At 45.3% G+C, this 14864-nt stretch overlaps 2 protein-coding genes across 2 annotated transcripts; both read right to left on the bottom strand.

The window, feature by feature from the left end:
• Window positions 1–81: 81 nt before the first annotated feature.
• Window positions 82–3268, bottom strand: DFL_006393 (uncharacterized protein; the record flags this gene model as incomplete). Its single annotated transcript, XM_067635810.1, has 7 exons — window positions 82–180; window positions 243–395; window positions 467–927; window positions 986–2473; window positions 2541–2726; window positions 2824–3007; window positions 3119–3268. 7 exons carry the CDS (start codon window positions 3266–3268, stop codon window positions 82–84), a joined length of 2721 nt encoding a protein of 906 aa, XP_067490203.1.
• A 9160-nt stretch (window positions 3269–12428) lies between these two features.
• DFL_006392 (uncharacterized protein) lies at window positions 12429–12878 on the bottom strand (the record flags this gene model as incomplete). The annotated part of the gene is made up of 4 exons (XM_067635809.1): window positions 12429–12531; window positions 12618–12660; window positions 12733–12741; window positions 12830–12878. 4 exons carry the CDS (start codon window positions 12876–12878, stop codon window positions 12429–12431), a joined length of 204 nt encoding a protein of 67 aa, XP_067490202.1.
• Between the last annotated feature and the right edge of the window lie 1986 nt (window positions 12879–14864).

Genomic DNA, 14864 nt, shown 5'->3' with positions numbered 1-14864 from the left:
TTTCTGCACCTCGTCCAAAAATCGAAGAGGTAAGTCAAATATGCAATGTAAAAGGTGCAATGAAAATGGTTATAAAGAGTTTTATACAAGAGAATATGCAAGTTCTTGATGCCAGATAATATGATGCGATACGTAAGGTATCTTTGTGCTCGTAGCTTGGACTTTAATCCTCAGTGAGGTCTGAATAGAGCTTTGTTAGCATATCTTGAACGGTTTGATCTATTCAGCGGTCAATTACTCACCTCCATACTCCCAAATACCTCGTCTACCCTCCTTAGCTTCTTGTTCCCTCTTGCGAAGGTTGTCGAATCTATCTGCGTATGCCTTTTCCCAGGGCTTGAGCTTCTTGGGACCATGCACATGCCTTCCTCAATCATGGCTGAATTAATGTTGTCCTAGAAATGTTCAATACAAAAGTTAGAAAACTGCAGGTCTTTGTTTCAATATCAAGGAATATGATCCTTACATTTGAGGAATTCGACCCTTCCTTAAAGAGGGTCAAAGACATCGTGCCATCTTTCTCGGTGAAGTCAACATTGCCAACCAACTGCTTGTTTCCAGTGATATCAAGGAGGTAGTTCTTGGCATCGTTGGCATACATCTCAGAGCCAGGGAATTGGCAGAAACTGAGGACCGCGTCGACGGCCTGTGCCTTAAGCTTTGTGGTCGAGAATTGAGGTTGTGTCAGGGGACGGAGGGAAGTAAAAGGGACGGTCTCAGAGTTGCCGTAGTCGACATACAAAACGTCAGCCTTCTTAGCTTCTCTGTCGACACGGCGGACTTTGGCGCGGTAGAACTCGCCATCCTCGCTGAACTTGGCAGCAACAATGTCTCCAACCTTCGGTGGCCCGGAGAGTGGAGTAGCATTTGACTTGTTCAAATGGAAGTTCCTGAACTCAGCCATCATCTTCTCTAGTTGATCGGTGCCTGTAGCCGGATCATTAGCCATCCTATTTAGATCAGGGTGTGCGCAGTAATTTCCTACCAGATCCAACTATTTGAACCTTCATTTTACCGCTCTCATCAACATTAGTAACGACAACATCTTTGTAGTCTTGCTTCTGGGTAAATGTTGTTGTGTCTTCAGCGCCAGCAGAGGGCTCAGCAAAGTCATCGGCATCATCCTGAGGAGTCCAGTTCTGCCACAGATTCTTTCTAGCTTCCTTTGCAGCCTTCTCAGCGGCAAACAACTCAGTTCCATGACCGCTTTGTTCGGCGGAGTAGGCGTGGACAGAAGCAAGACCTTCTTCAACCAGTAGCTTCGCCAGGTTTTCACGGTTGACATACATGGTACCGATGAATCCATTGGCCTTGTCAATTGCCTCGACGTCAATTTCGACATCACGTTGGTGGGCACGTCTACTTGTGAACTCGAGAGCCTCCGGTCCAAAAGGCTCGGACTTCTCGGATGCGTTCCTGGCAGTGCGTGGCGCTCTGATACCTGACAAGACAAACGTCAATCGGACATTCTCCTTTGGAATCAACAACTTGAAGCGGGACCCAGAAGCAATGAAGTCGACGATGGCGGGGATACGTCGTTGTCGGCTCAAGAAAGAAAGATGCGCTTTGGCCTTTTGTTCAGATTCGGAAGCATCGACAATGGGCTTAGGAGTTGGGGCCTTGGGGTTATGCATTCCCTTCTCTTCCTTGATGGCAGTCTCTTCGGCGGCTAAGAGAGCATCCCAGATTGGGGAGCGATCTTCATCATCTCTTCTGTGTCGGATGACAGTCGCTAGACCGCTCTCGATGAGAGGCAATGCGATGTTCTGGCCAGAGAGAAGCACGGTCGCCATTTCTCGTTCCTCATAACCTTCAGTAGCCGGACGCTTTCCATCGATGGTAACTTGAACGTGCTTTCCGATAAGTTTCTTTCGAAGGAACTCCTTAGCTTCTGCCTGCCATTGCGAGGGAATCTTCGGGTCGGCGTGGCCTGCTGGTCTTGGTGGAGCCTTGACACTGGATAGACTGAGCTTCCTTTCTGCTCCTGCCTTATTTCGGACCCAGATTGTATCGGCGGATTGAACTCTGGATACGACGCAGTCAAATCCAGCGCCAGTTTTGGCCTTGACAACAAATCCTTTCCACATATTTATTCTCTTCTCTTTAGCCCTGGCTTCCTGAGCACGAAGATTGGCCATTCCAGCTCCGAGCATGCTACTATGCTGATCGAAACATCTGGCCAACCCGTCCACCAAAATGAACTCGGCGATAGATCCTTTGGGATGAACGACATGTCCGATGAATTGGTTTTGGGGGGACAATCCGACAAGTTCAACCTTAACTGTTCTTTGCAGAAGTCTGGCTTCGACGAAGGTTTTGGCTTCGTCACCATATTCATCGGCGGGGGCATCAGGGCGACTTGATTGTGGGGCCTTGATACCAGCGATAAGAACAACGATCTGTTGGTGCTCCTTGGGTGTCAGGATGAGGCGGACGGCGATACGATCTCCTGCAATGACACGCTCGACGACAGCTAGTTTAACCCCAAATTAATTAGTATATTCTCTGTCAAACACTAGTCAGACACATGCAAAGCCTACCCTCAATTTGCTGTCCCTTCCACTTCTGAAGGAAAGCGTTGGGGACCGAGGGAGGTTCATTATTGATGGCGATATGGCCATTGTCTGTCTGGCTCCATTGGCCCTTGTACTCCAACCTAGCCTTTGACTCCATTGCCTTCAATTTCTCGACAAGATCCGAGTGCTCAGATTGTTCCTCTCGTTTACCTGTACAACATCTCACAACTATCAGTGACGTTCCATTCCGTTCCCGTTCCCAGCAACGGCTAGTAGCATGATATTAAAAATAAAAACGGGAACCTACCCGCATCATCGCGAACTTTAACCCAACCCTCGGCAACAGCGTACTCGACAATTGACGGACCGTTGGGAACAATAGCAATGCCGTACTCCCGATTGCCGGTTGGAACGGTATACAAGACCTCGGACTGGATTTCACGACCGACCAGGTTTCTACGAAGGAACTCTCTGCTGTTGAATGCGAATGGCTACACACACCCAATTCGGGAGCACCAAGTTAGCTTCACATTTTAGCCCAATCGAGAAACTGAAACCAGTATGTCCTGCGTGAGTGATTAAGGGACAGATTCCGTACGTACCTCATCTCCCTCCCGCTTCAATCGAGGAGCTGTCACAAATGCCAGACTGAGCTGTCGTTCCTTTGATATGTCGCCCGGAGCAGTGCCCTTGGGAACGAGAACAAGGGTATCGCCCGACAAGACGGACTTGACAACGGCGGCCATCGACATATTGGATCAATTGAGTTCTGAAGTTGCCGCGCCGAGAAGTTGATGTGGCGCTGGAAGAAGCCGTGAATAGGGAGGACAATTGAGGTATTTCGGAATGCCAGAAAGGATATGATGTTTCGTGTCTACGAGTGGTAAGCAGCTGAGCTGTGTGGTGTCGGACGTGAGGTTGTTAACTTGACATGGTGTTCTCCAAGCTCCACCTGTCAAAAGTAGTAATCTGAGCAAACATCACAGCTTAACTTGGAACTAACGTGCTAGGCTTCCCCAGATATATCGAGATGTCGAAACCACGGCACAGATATTATACGTAACTGGTAGCTAGTCCCAAATTACAATATATATCTGAAGCTTGCATCGACGACTATTTACCGCGCTTTACTATCTCCGGCGCCTGAAACTGACCTTTGTGGCCTTCAATTTTAACTTACCTGCTTGAAGATCGATGCTGTATATTACTAGCCACTATTCGTCAACGCCCCACCAAAACGCCTCATATACCCATCTGGTGCTCATCATATAAAAGAAATTCTGATATTAATGTTCCCCTCAACAGCCCTTTCGATCTATCCCAAACGACGCTATCAGATACCCCTCAATGGAGTCCAAGATCAGGCACGCATTAAGTTTGCATCAGCAGAATCCTCTTGGGGGTTGGTTTCACGCTAACATTCGAATTCATCTACATACGTCGTTCCCTCTAATTTTGCGCGGTGATCTCTTTTATTGTCAAACCACATGGCAAGACGAAATCTCAAAAATCCCATGACCTAGGGCATTGGGATTGCGGATACAATCACCCCAGGGTAATTCCAGGCTAAGCTTATGTCGTTCTTTCCTTTTCGTCCACGAAGTCTTTTCTCACCAGAGAGATGAACGGATCGTGGCTTGTGTCAGGTACCCGGGTTTCATCCACGCCTCAAAAGGCCATTCCTAATGTGGACCGAATGCTAACATATGCTCGACGTCAGCAATTCTAGGATCCGATTCTCTTCTCTTCGAACTTCTCGAAATGGATAAAAAAGGAACTAATAAAGATTATTTGACGGCTCTTTTTACTTTTAATATAAAACGCCACGTTGACTCTCGTTAATGCGGGTATGTCCAGCATGACCAGGTGGATATGAAAGACCTAGGCAGAAGGAAGAAAAACGAAATATGAAGTTTTTAGTATATTCTTTCTACGGGTGTCGGCAGTACCAATCAACGAAAGACCTAAACCGACGAGGGTAGACTAACCCCGAAGGCGATGCCGACACCTTTTGGAGACTTTCCGTTTCGGTCCGGAGGGGCATTCAAATGCGAGTGTATACGGCGAACATGCGTATGTGTATACGAAAGAACACTGGTTATTAATCTCGCCAGGTTAATGTGAAAAGGCCTGACCAGCTGAGTGGCTTGCTTAGTAGAAAATATAACGGTTTTTTTTTTTTCTTTACTAGTTACGGCTTTCCTGAGACCTATTCAGACACCCTTTCGGGTTCTTTTGTGAGACAATCCTCGGGGAACCATTCTCCTATTGACCATGAGTCCCTGGGGGATCAACATGATTCTCAACTTATTAACCAACATAAGACCCCCCTGGTAAGAAGTCCGACGAGTCAGTTAGTTATCTGTTGCGCGAATGAGACGGCTCGACGGTTCGACGAGAGAGCTAGTTGAGATAGGTTCTTTCTCATGATACAGGGGAAGCGAAATACACAAGTTGTCTACACATCTACCAAAATTAGTCGTTCCCAAACCCTCTTCCCCCTGAGTTTCTCCTACAAATAACAAGCTATCTCCAAAAATAAAGGTCATGATTCCTATTCGGAACATGTCTTAGAAAACCCAAAGGGTTAAATCTATATCGGAATAGACACATGGATGAGAGAACGCAAAATCTAGCTATTGCATCCGTCGCTTAAATGGAATTGTTGCAGTGTCGAGGTCTAGTTGGGATATCAAAACCCTTTCACGAAAAGACCTGGACCCTGCGTTTGACTAGTTAGTTAAGTGCCACGTGCCATTTGCCATCCGGATCGATTCCTAGTTCTCGATTGGCATGGACCAAGGAAAAAGAGACCTGGAAACTCTAGGATTTTGATTGTTACATTGTAAGTACTACTTCGTCCGACGGGAGCAATATTCGCTCGCCTTGAAAGGAAATATGTGGAAGTATGCGCAAACAATTGGTAGTTACGATAATATTTTATTTCAAACCACTAAAACCTTGAGCTTATTACCTCGTGGTTCGTTCGCGATATTTATCCATCCAAAAAACCAATGGTCACGCTGAAACCCTACAGGCGTTCGTTTAGGCACTTCTGGCTGTGTTCATGCCGGTAGTATTCGTCTTGTCAACATTTTATCTGCACGACAAACCACTTTTCGGATCATGAGGGGTAAGTCTGATATCGCATTCTATCAGCACAGTAATGCAGTGTTGATTTTGGCGGGACTTTTGTCTGTTTGTAAGATCCAGATTTGATGGTCTGACTAGGATCTTTCGATGCACTGCATGATATTTTTAATTCTACAAGCTTTTTTTTGTATATATACGAAAAAAGCGGGGAGATTGGACGACGGTGTCTTAACCAGGTCTACGGTCCGGGCTGGTGTTCCCCACGAGAGAGAGCTCTTTGCACGAATCGCTTCAGCTAGCTAGAGCGACTCGGGTGAAGAGAACCCGACAACTCCCAGAGCTTATCAACCCGATGAAGCACCAGTAATTTGGGAATTGGGAAACCGTCATGTGAACTTTTTTTTTTTTTTGCTGGCCAGTTGGCAAAATGCTGTGCGATGGGAAGAGGTCTTTTTTCCTGAGGCAAAGTTAATTAGAACCAGGAAAGAAAGCGAAAATCGTCGGTCATGCAGGCATATTATTCCGAGTAAATGCATTCCGAACCTTTGATGTATTTCGAAGATAGCATCATCCATTGCCAATTGGAACTGTTGGATTCGAAGAGTTATCGGACGCTGTGCGAGTCCTATGCATCCACACATATAACGAAAAAGCCAAATTCAACGCCATAAAAATACGAATTCTCAGATCGCGATCGAGATTGATAAATGTCTATGGTATTGTTGCTTCAGTCGGTTAAAGGTGAAGGCAAACAGGAAAAAAAAAAAAAAAAAAACTTCAATAGCCTTTTTATTTTTTCCCCTTTCACTCTTATAGATCGATCGAGAATATTTGGTGATCGGAGGATGGTAACTAGCCCGTGCACCGGGCATTCTAGAGGGTACTATTCCATGTCCTCCAGAGAAAGGATTTCCTGTAGATTGCCACATGATGCTTAATACACAGATGGGGTGGCATGATATCTCGAAGCTAATGGTTGAACTAAGCGCTTCTCTCGCACGAGGGGCATTTTCGAATGGCACAAAGAATGCCAACAGTTTGTTTTTGTCCATTCAATTCATTTTCAAAATGGTCCTCGGGGGTTCTAGTTAGCTAGCCTTTTCTAACGACACTAACAAGCGTCGCTGTTTTGGAGCTAAGGTAGCCCAATGTTGGTATTTAATTGGATCCTAACGGCGCCGCCCCGAGAAAAGAATGTTAAATGGGGGTCCAGCTGACGAAGTATTAGCTGATAAGTATTAAGATCTTCCAGAATACTTCCATTCCAATGGCGTTTTTAGTCGCTTTTTAGGTGCATTTCAATTCCTTTAATTGATATCGAGGGGACAATTGAAGATGTATCTTAAAAGACGGGATCTAGCTTTTAGGTCGTCGGTAATAGCCCACAAGCCGGGATTGTCATGTCCCAAACCGTTTGATCGGTTGCCGCTCGAGCCTTTCTTGCTATGATTTGTTGGAGGCATGGAAACTTTTGTCGCCCTTTCGAAGATCGAACATGTCTCTGAATCCTAGCTCAACGAGCCTTTGAGGGATGGAAAGTCGAATATCAAAAACGATTGTCGTTGGCTAGGTGGAGCCGTGCGTGTACGAAGTCCTAACTCTACATGACACATGCTGATCCAGGTACGACATGCCAATCAATCGCGAGTAGCTGCCGCAGGTTAACTACGCTCGTGGGTGTCATGTCTTTCATTTCCCCAAGGTTCCAGCGTCCTGGGAAGGATATCTCCGGGGGTACCTTCATACCTAGTGCTGTATGAGAATGCTGGCTTTCTCCAGATCCTACAGTAATTTCGAGATTCGCGAATACATGCTCATAGATGATCTATGCTAGCTATCAACTTCTAGCCCTAGCGCGCACTTGTGAAAGTATGATCAATACGAAAAAATAGGATTGACCCCAAAGGATTGCCTGTTGCTACTGCTGAACCCACGAATTCCAGGGACAACAAGATCGCAAAAGACTGCCATCATCTATCCCGAGTGCGGAGAGATCAGTGCTGCAAGCAATTGCAAGAAAGAGAGAAAATTGTGCTGGCTTGCCTGGGACGATGTCCTATTTCTCCGTCGAGCAAATGATGTCGCACCTTTTCGTAAGGCAGTTCGAGGTTCATGTTGTGTGACTCCTGCAGCCTGACATTGTAATTGTTATCAAATCATATCGGAACCCGAAAGTAACCACTAGAAACGACAAGGTCCCACCTGCAAGCTGCGAGTCAAAAATGTCAGGTAGCATAGCAGAGAAACAAAAAACCCCAAGCCATGTTCGGGTTTAGGATGACAAAGGGATCCGTGTGAGTTTTCTTAGTTAAGCTCTGCTATTCCAGATGTTTTATCGCATTCGGGGAACGTCCTAATATAATTTTTTATGTTATGCAGGATCAAAAACATAAATTGGTCCGAATGACCTGAAGCAGGCAGACAACGGCACATACTCAATTAGGGATCATGTTTGAGCAACTTCGTCTAAAATTGGGCTGGGTGAGGGATAAAACGCCCGTTTGTGCATCCGACAGTCACTGACCAGCTACGGATACACCGTTGGGGATATGTGATCACAAACGCGGTTGGAAGGCCAGCTGGCTGTGCAAAAACAAAGAAAGGCCTTGTCTGTTGGTTAAGCCAGTAGCTTGTGGCTCGGGTCGGCGGTCTTAGGCATGAACCTTTTTTTTTTTTTTTTTTTTTCTGGGTCGCATGGGTGGTAATGCTACAAGATCTCTTATTCGCGAAGTATAACCAGCATGAGGAAGTATATGCCAGCCCACATATCACAAGGCCAACGTGACGATGAAAAAGCCACCCCTCCCCCAAAACGAAAATGAGAACTATGAGTGATGCTGATGGGGATGGGAGGGCGAATTGAAGGGCGCAAGGTATCTTCGCAATTAATGATACATACATACATACATACTACACGTACGTACATGTCCCGTATTATTCAATCACATTACCCTTCTTCCTCTATTTAGAGATATCTGGAAATGTAAGCTCTGCGGCGCCTTGTAGGTTAAAATAGAAGGTGGACACTTTCTGAAGAAGAGTGAGAGAGCGCCTGTGGTTGATGTTATTGAGAACTCTCCTCTCTTTGGCCCTTATACTCATTTTCCTTGATTCGGTGAGAGGGTTCATGCATGGGATCGGAAAGACAAGGACTGAGAAACTCCGTACTGACTGAAGTTGAGAGGAAATAGGACACGATAGCTAGCATAGCGTAAAACAGGACCATCTGCCATGGGTCTAAAAAAGTGATAGACCTAAAAAAAATGGTGGTTTCTGCAATGACAGTGGCAGCTAGCTAGGTCATGGCTTGCATTTCCATCTATCAGCAGCTCGCTTTGCCTGGCCTGGTCATAGCTGCAATAATAATATCATAGGCAAGTATCATAATAGCTTTTTTTGAACAGGTCTAACAATACCTGTAAACGGCCATGGGTAATTCCCCTGTGGTTGTAATTTTTAGTCAGGTCGACTCGGCTGGACGGATTTCCTCTGCACGATCAATGCTCCGGTCACCATCTCGACTGCATATTTTTACCATTCACAGGAAGCAAGCGGATGCGGATGAGGTAAGCTAAGTTGTCTTAACAGAGCACAAGATGACCTCTTGTACCGTCGGGTCCATCTTGAGGTCTCTGGGAAGTAACATCTGCACCCGTCAACTCAGCCTTTTCGAGTACTCCCGAATAGTTACCGACTTGGCTAGGGCCCGCGGTTCCACGCTATGCGGTAGATAGAAAAGAGCATCACCAAGCTTCGCAAAGCAAAACCATCTTTTGGCTCGGATTGTTAGTGCTAATGGGAAAGGAAAAAGAAAAAATAAGAAAAGCCCGGGCGCCCCCATGCCTAATCTGCCCCGGGGATGTTGAACATGACCGGACGTTGGGACTGTCCAGACTAGCCCACCGACCCTGGTCACTTTGACGCAGTCATATATCATCGCCCCATTTCGCTTTACACTAAGCTACGAAAGCCTGGAATTTGTTGGTTTTGGCTTAAGTTGCTAATAAGCCCCTCCATTGCCGGAGTCAACCGCCTGTACCACTGAAAAAGGATATATAGACATCCTCTCTTCCCTCCTGACCCAACTTATACCCTTCAGACGACCAGTATCAAATTATCCAAAATACCAACATAGCAAATCCAATTCTACTACCCTTTCAATTCCTTGCAGAAGAAATTGTACTGTCACCCGAACGTTAACTTACGAACCATCCCACATATATTGCCACTTCCAATACTACGAAACCCCGCCATCCAAAAGAAGATTCATATAAACATCGATTGCGAACCGCGATATACCTACGCACGCATATCTGGCGACGAGATATCAAAGCGGGAACAAATCAACAATACCTTTTCGAAATAACAATCTTCATATAACCACATACCAAAATGTACTCCTGCATCAACCAGACCCGAGGCTGCCGCGGCCGATGCAACGTTCTAGGAGGCAGATGCGGAGACTGCCTACAGCTCAACCTTAAGAGACCTATTTCAGTATTCGCTGGCCCGCGAGAATTCTCCGCGCCAAAAATTGATCTATCTGCACTCCAGATGGATAGCTCCTCCACCCGATAGATACCATATCACGCCATGGTTTTTCCCTACGGTTCCATTCCTTCGAATCGAAACAATCGATGGCTAGCTCGAGCTAGCCAGGCCGCAGCTCCTGCATGGCACCATTCGAATCCAATCGTTCAATTCTCCACTTCAAAGGTCCTCAAAACCTTTATTTTTCCCGATCCGAACTTTCATTGTACAATCACGACTTTTGACGACCATCGATATCCCTCCCCGAACTTTTACACTGTTTCCTTGAGTTTTTGTATATTTTGGAAAGGTTCATTGAGCGAGTTTCTGTTTGATAAAATCCATTACACCGGCGTTGGAATTTGCTTGTGGCGGGGAGGATTCTCTGGAAGATTTCTCGACATTTATCAGACACATTTTTTATTATTATTATTTTCCTTTTCCTTGGCTTTGATATCCATTTCCAGGCGTACATGAATTATTTCATTTTCTATAACTTATGTATTTCTGGTCTCTAACTTGGCTCGTTTTCACTTCTCTATATCATTTTTCCTATCCAACGTTTTTTCTGTTTAATTTTTTTATAATCATGTAAAATGTACAATAATTCCTTTAGACAAACTACCACTACTACCTCTTCTATTCTTCGCATATATTTCCCCGAGATCTATCTTGAAAGAAAAATCAAAAAACCCTTAAAGAAATTTAAATTTCCCGCCCCAGATCAACAAACCTCTAAATTTTTATTTTTTTTCTCTCATTCAAATCCAACATATGTATAACAAATCTACTTTTCCCACTAAAAAACTCAGGAACTCAGGAACCGTTTTTTTTTTTTTTTTCATATCCTCATTTGCCACCGTCGCCGAAGAAATTTGTGTCCCTCCGAGTGCGCCCGCCCTTGCGCTAGGATACGGCCAGTCCGGTGTTTGAGGTTGATACAAACGTCAGGTCCCACCAGATGTTGAGCCCCGGACGCTCACCGGATTCTTCCCTCCGTTCGAGAAAGGGGAAAGCTAAAAGATATTACTACGTACAAAAGCTCAGAGCTCTTCAACCTTTTCTTGCGTCTTGCGAGGACGGACCTTCGAATCATGAGAGGAATTCAATGTTATTCCTGGTTAATACTGAAAAAAGCGCCTCCAAGAGAGAGAAAACCCCACCAACAAAAGTATTTTCACGAAACACTAAACATGTTAGCTCTATGGGGACAATTTCTCCTTGTTGTAACTGTTGCAATGTATATGTAGTTTAGAAGCTAAAAGAGACCAAAGAAATGGCCGTACGAAGCGCCTTTCACTTGTTGGCTCCCAGTGGTTAATACATCTTTGCCCAAAAGAAATCCAAGGGAAAGAGAGAAAAAAATCATCTGATGTTCGTGTTAGCTGAATCCAAGCTGCAGGCCACACTGCGCAAACTGTTATTACCACGCACGCCAAATAACTAAGAATGCATACGCCATCCTCGCACAAGAATCATAAAAAGAGAGGGAAATGCATGTGCAGCCAACTGGTTGATAGGGACTGCAGGATCCTGTGCTCTGTGCTCTTCTGTCAGGCTGCTAACGCTGCAGCGGGACGAGGAGAGAGGGGAATCTGCTAATGAAATGCACTGTTCCCCTCCAATCTCATCTTGCATCTTGAAATACAGTCTCCTTACTAAAAGTCACGGTGCTGGTATATGTCCTCCTTACTAACTTCTTTTTCTTTTCGGGTCCGGCAATGACGCAAAGGCTCATTATTATCCAGCCAGTAGTATTTTTTCGCGTGGAGTGCGCTGCATCGTGGAGAATAGTCCATGGACTGACTGCATTGTAATTGCAAGGCTTAGAGAAGGGTGCACTGGACAAACTTGGATGTTCTATCTGCTAGCGAATAGGGCGAAGAACTTGGTGATGGGAGGCCTACGCAAAGTTGCGTTCATTGCAACCGTAAGACTCAGATCTGTTCTTTGTGCACCAATGACTTCGTCTTCTTTTTTTTTTTTTTTTTTAATGTCGCCCCGGGGCAGAAGGCGGTGTGGTCCCGTGATAAGTTCTGGACAGGGAGCAACGACCATGCTGGTGACGTACAGCAACCTGGGAAAAGGATGCATGTTCGTTTGTGTGTCGGCCAAGCAAGCGCACTATCAGACAGACCCATGGTTTTTGCTGCAAATTCTGTGGGGTGGAAGAATGAGGTTAGAGGGAAAAGCAGTAGCTTGAGCCAGCGCTTTTCTTAGTAAAGCTCCACTTCTTAGGCCTGTGATTGTAACTGCTTGCTTGACCTGACCATGCTACATGTACTTACATTATGTATGTAAACCCTCAGCATCTGCCCATCTACACGGGCCTTCTGCGACCCCGTTTGGCGAGGCCGAAGTGCCTATTTCATGCGCATATTCGTCTACGTAACTAGATACCACCATCCACACCCGTCAGGCCTCGGCAGGCGGTAGTAAGAAAGTCAAGGAGACCAAGACAAAAGAACACGAACATACCATAGCCATCTCCAGGCTGCCTTATGGAAAAAGTTCGATATCGCTGAAAACGGTAGCCATTAGCCCCCCGTTAGCCATTTGAGTTTTCTGCACACCCTGATATATTATTGCATACTGTTTGATTCTTCAAAGATTCAATTTGCAAGTTGTTAATTGCGTCTTTCGAAGGATACCTTGAATATAAGGTGAATTGAAATTCATTGATCTCATACCGCTCCAGGCGCAGAAGCCAGAAGTAAATGCCGCATTCTTCATAAGCATGAAGCAGAAATCTAGTACCAAGAAAGTCCATCGGGTATTGAATCCACAAGGTCAACAGGGCGAGCTGGATGATCTTGGAGCATGTTGTGCTGTATGTATTTCATGCATATTAGCGATTTCTCGACTGGGCAGCCCTTCTTAGCCTTGACAAAATCCTTCACAGGCTGTGGTTTAACCACAGTTAGCGCACCAAAAAATCGAAATTCGCGAAGGTCAAAACCTCAACGTTTGCAGACCTCCAATCCCATTTGCCACTAATGCGTTGGGCTTTTCCCGAGCATTCTCGGAGCAGAAACGATCGGCTAAGATGGAAGAATATCTTTAAGCCTAGCCTCGAAGCCGGTGTCGTACGATAGGAAGGAATACCTCGACGGTGTTGGGTATTTCAGTTTTCGGGGTGCTGTTGAACCCGGCCATTTTGACAGTTTGAGGGGCTCGCAGCCGAGCAGAAATATCGTGAACGGCCAGTCAGAAATCTAGAAAAGTATCAGAGTCCCTTCGCTTCCCTCGGATAGGGAAAACATGCATGTTCCTTCGATTGCAGCCCCAGCGGTGCACATGTAACTTTATGCAAGCCATTGTGATCTTTCTCGTAAGCAAAACGATTAATAACGAGGCCTATTATAGAAATATTTTTTATCGTATTCTAGCTAACTTTCCGCACGCTCTTGCCGACGTTGAGATACACCCAAAGGTTGGGACAATCTTGTGATCGCTTGAACATGTTTAACGTTTCCTATCGAGATCCGCGAAGTCCATCCCACAATTGAGACACAAACCTGTGTGGATGACACCATGAGCTGACACCGTCTTAGCTTTTCCCCCCATCGAAAACTAAAGCTTGTATATGTCCAATGATGTTGTCCAAATTCCCGGAATGAGATTCAAAAGCTGCCGGCTGTACACCTCCTACACAAAGGTACCCAAGGGACGTTTAATTATTTGGAGGGGACACAGCATCGGCAGGAATGGTTTAACAACGGCTTCTGCCGCCTCGATATCAGGTGCCTTGAAATCTCGTCCTGCCGCAAACAGGAAAACAATTCAATCAAGCCTGAGCCGCAAAGGTTAAGATTGCAGTCCGACCACCAAGGACCGATATTTCCTGTTAAGGAATCCGAACGCCTCACTTTATCTGATGTCTGGAGTCCAAACCAGGCCCTCGAATTTATATGCTCCTTCCAGCTTAATACGGGCCTTGATCTGTTGACAAAAATTTTTTTTTTTTTTTAAAAAAAAAGAGAAAAAAAAAGAAAAAAAAAAAAGAATTATTGGAGGTAAAACTACATTGGGAGGTTTGTTCAGGACCTTAGAACAGCGTATGCAAGTAAAATGCTGATTTCATCATGCAGGTTGCGCTTGCAGATGGGGGCACCTCCCGCGCGATAGTGTCGATAGCGTTATTATATTAGAAAAGTAGTAAATAGGATTCTGATCTGTTAGATGATGGCTTGACGAGAAAATGTGTTAATATATACTCTAGAAGGAAATAGATAGACCTAAAAATATGAACTCCTCGGCTGGTCCTTTTGTATTTGGGCCTTCGAACTCCAAGGGTATCCTCTTTGTATTTGCATGAACTGATCAATGCAAGTACTCGGTCAGATGCGAGCAAGGTTACCCCCCATTGATATTGAATTTCGTTGAGGACGTGAGTATTTGCTTATCAGATATCGAGAAGTCGAAGGACGATATTGAGTTTACTCCTATGAAAGATAGTCCGATAAAATATAAAACTATGTATAGCGCTGTCTGTAGAAAATCTCCCGTCATGGTTAATTAAATTCCGCAATAGAGCTATGCAATGGTAGCACAAGCAATCGTTCGGGGGGAACGATTTGCCATTTCAAGAAGGTTTTACAGTGAATCGCCACCTTCCTCAGAAACCTTCAACTTGTTAATACTACATAGTTGAAGTCCCCAGTTCATACCACAGTAGTGATTGACCTCCACCACACCTCGCTAAACCACGCCTTCTCCCATGGA

This window comes from Arthrobotrys flagrans (assembly GCF_004000055.1).
Source record: "Arthrobotrys flagrans strain CBS H-5679 chromosome Unknown unitig_9, whole genome shotgun sequence".
Taxonomy (NCBI): domain Eukaryota; kingdom Fungi; phylum Ascomycota; class Orbiliomycetes; order Orbiliales; family Orbiliaceae; genus Arthrobotrys; species Arthrobotrys flagrans.
This window is presented reverse-complemented; position numbering and strand designations above follow the sequence as displayed.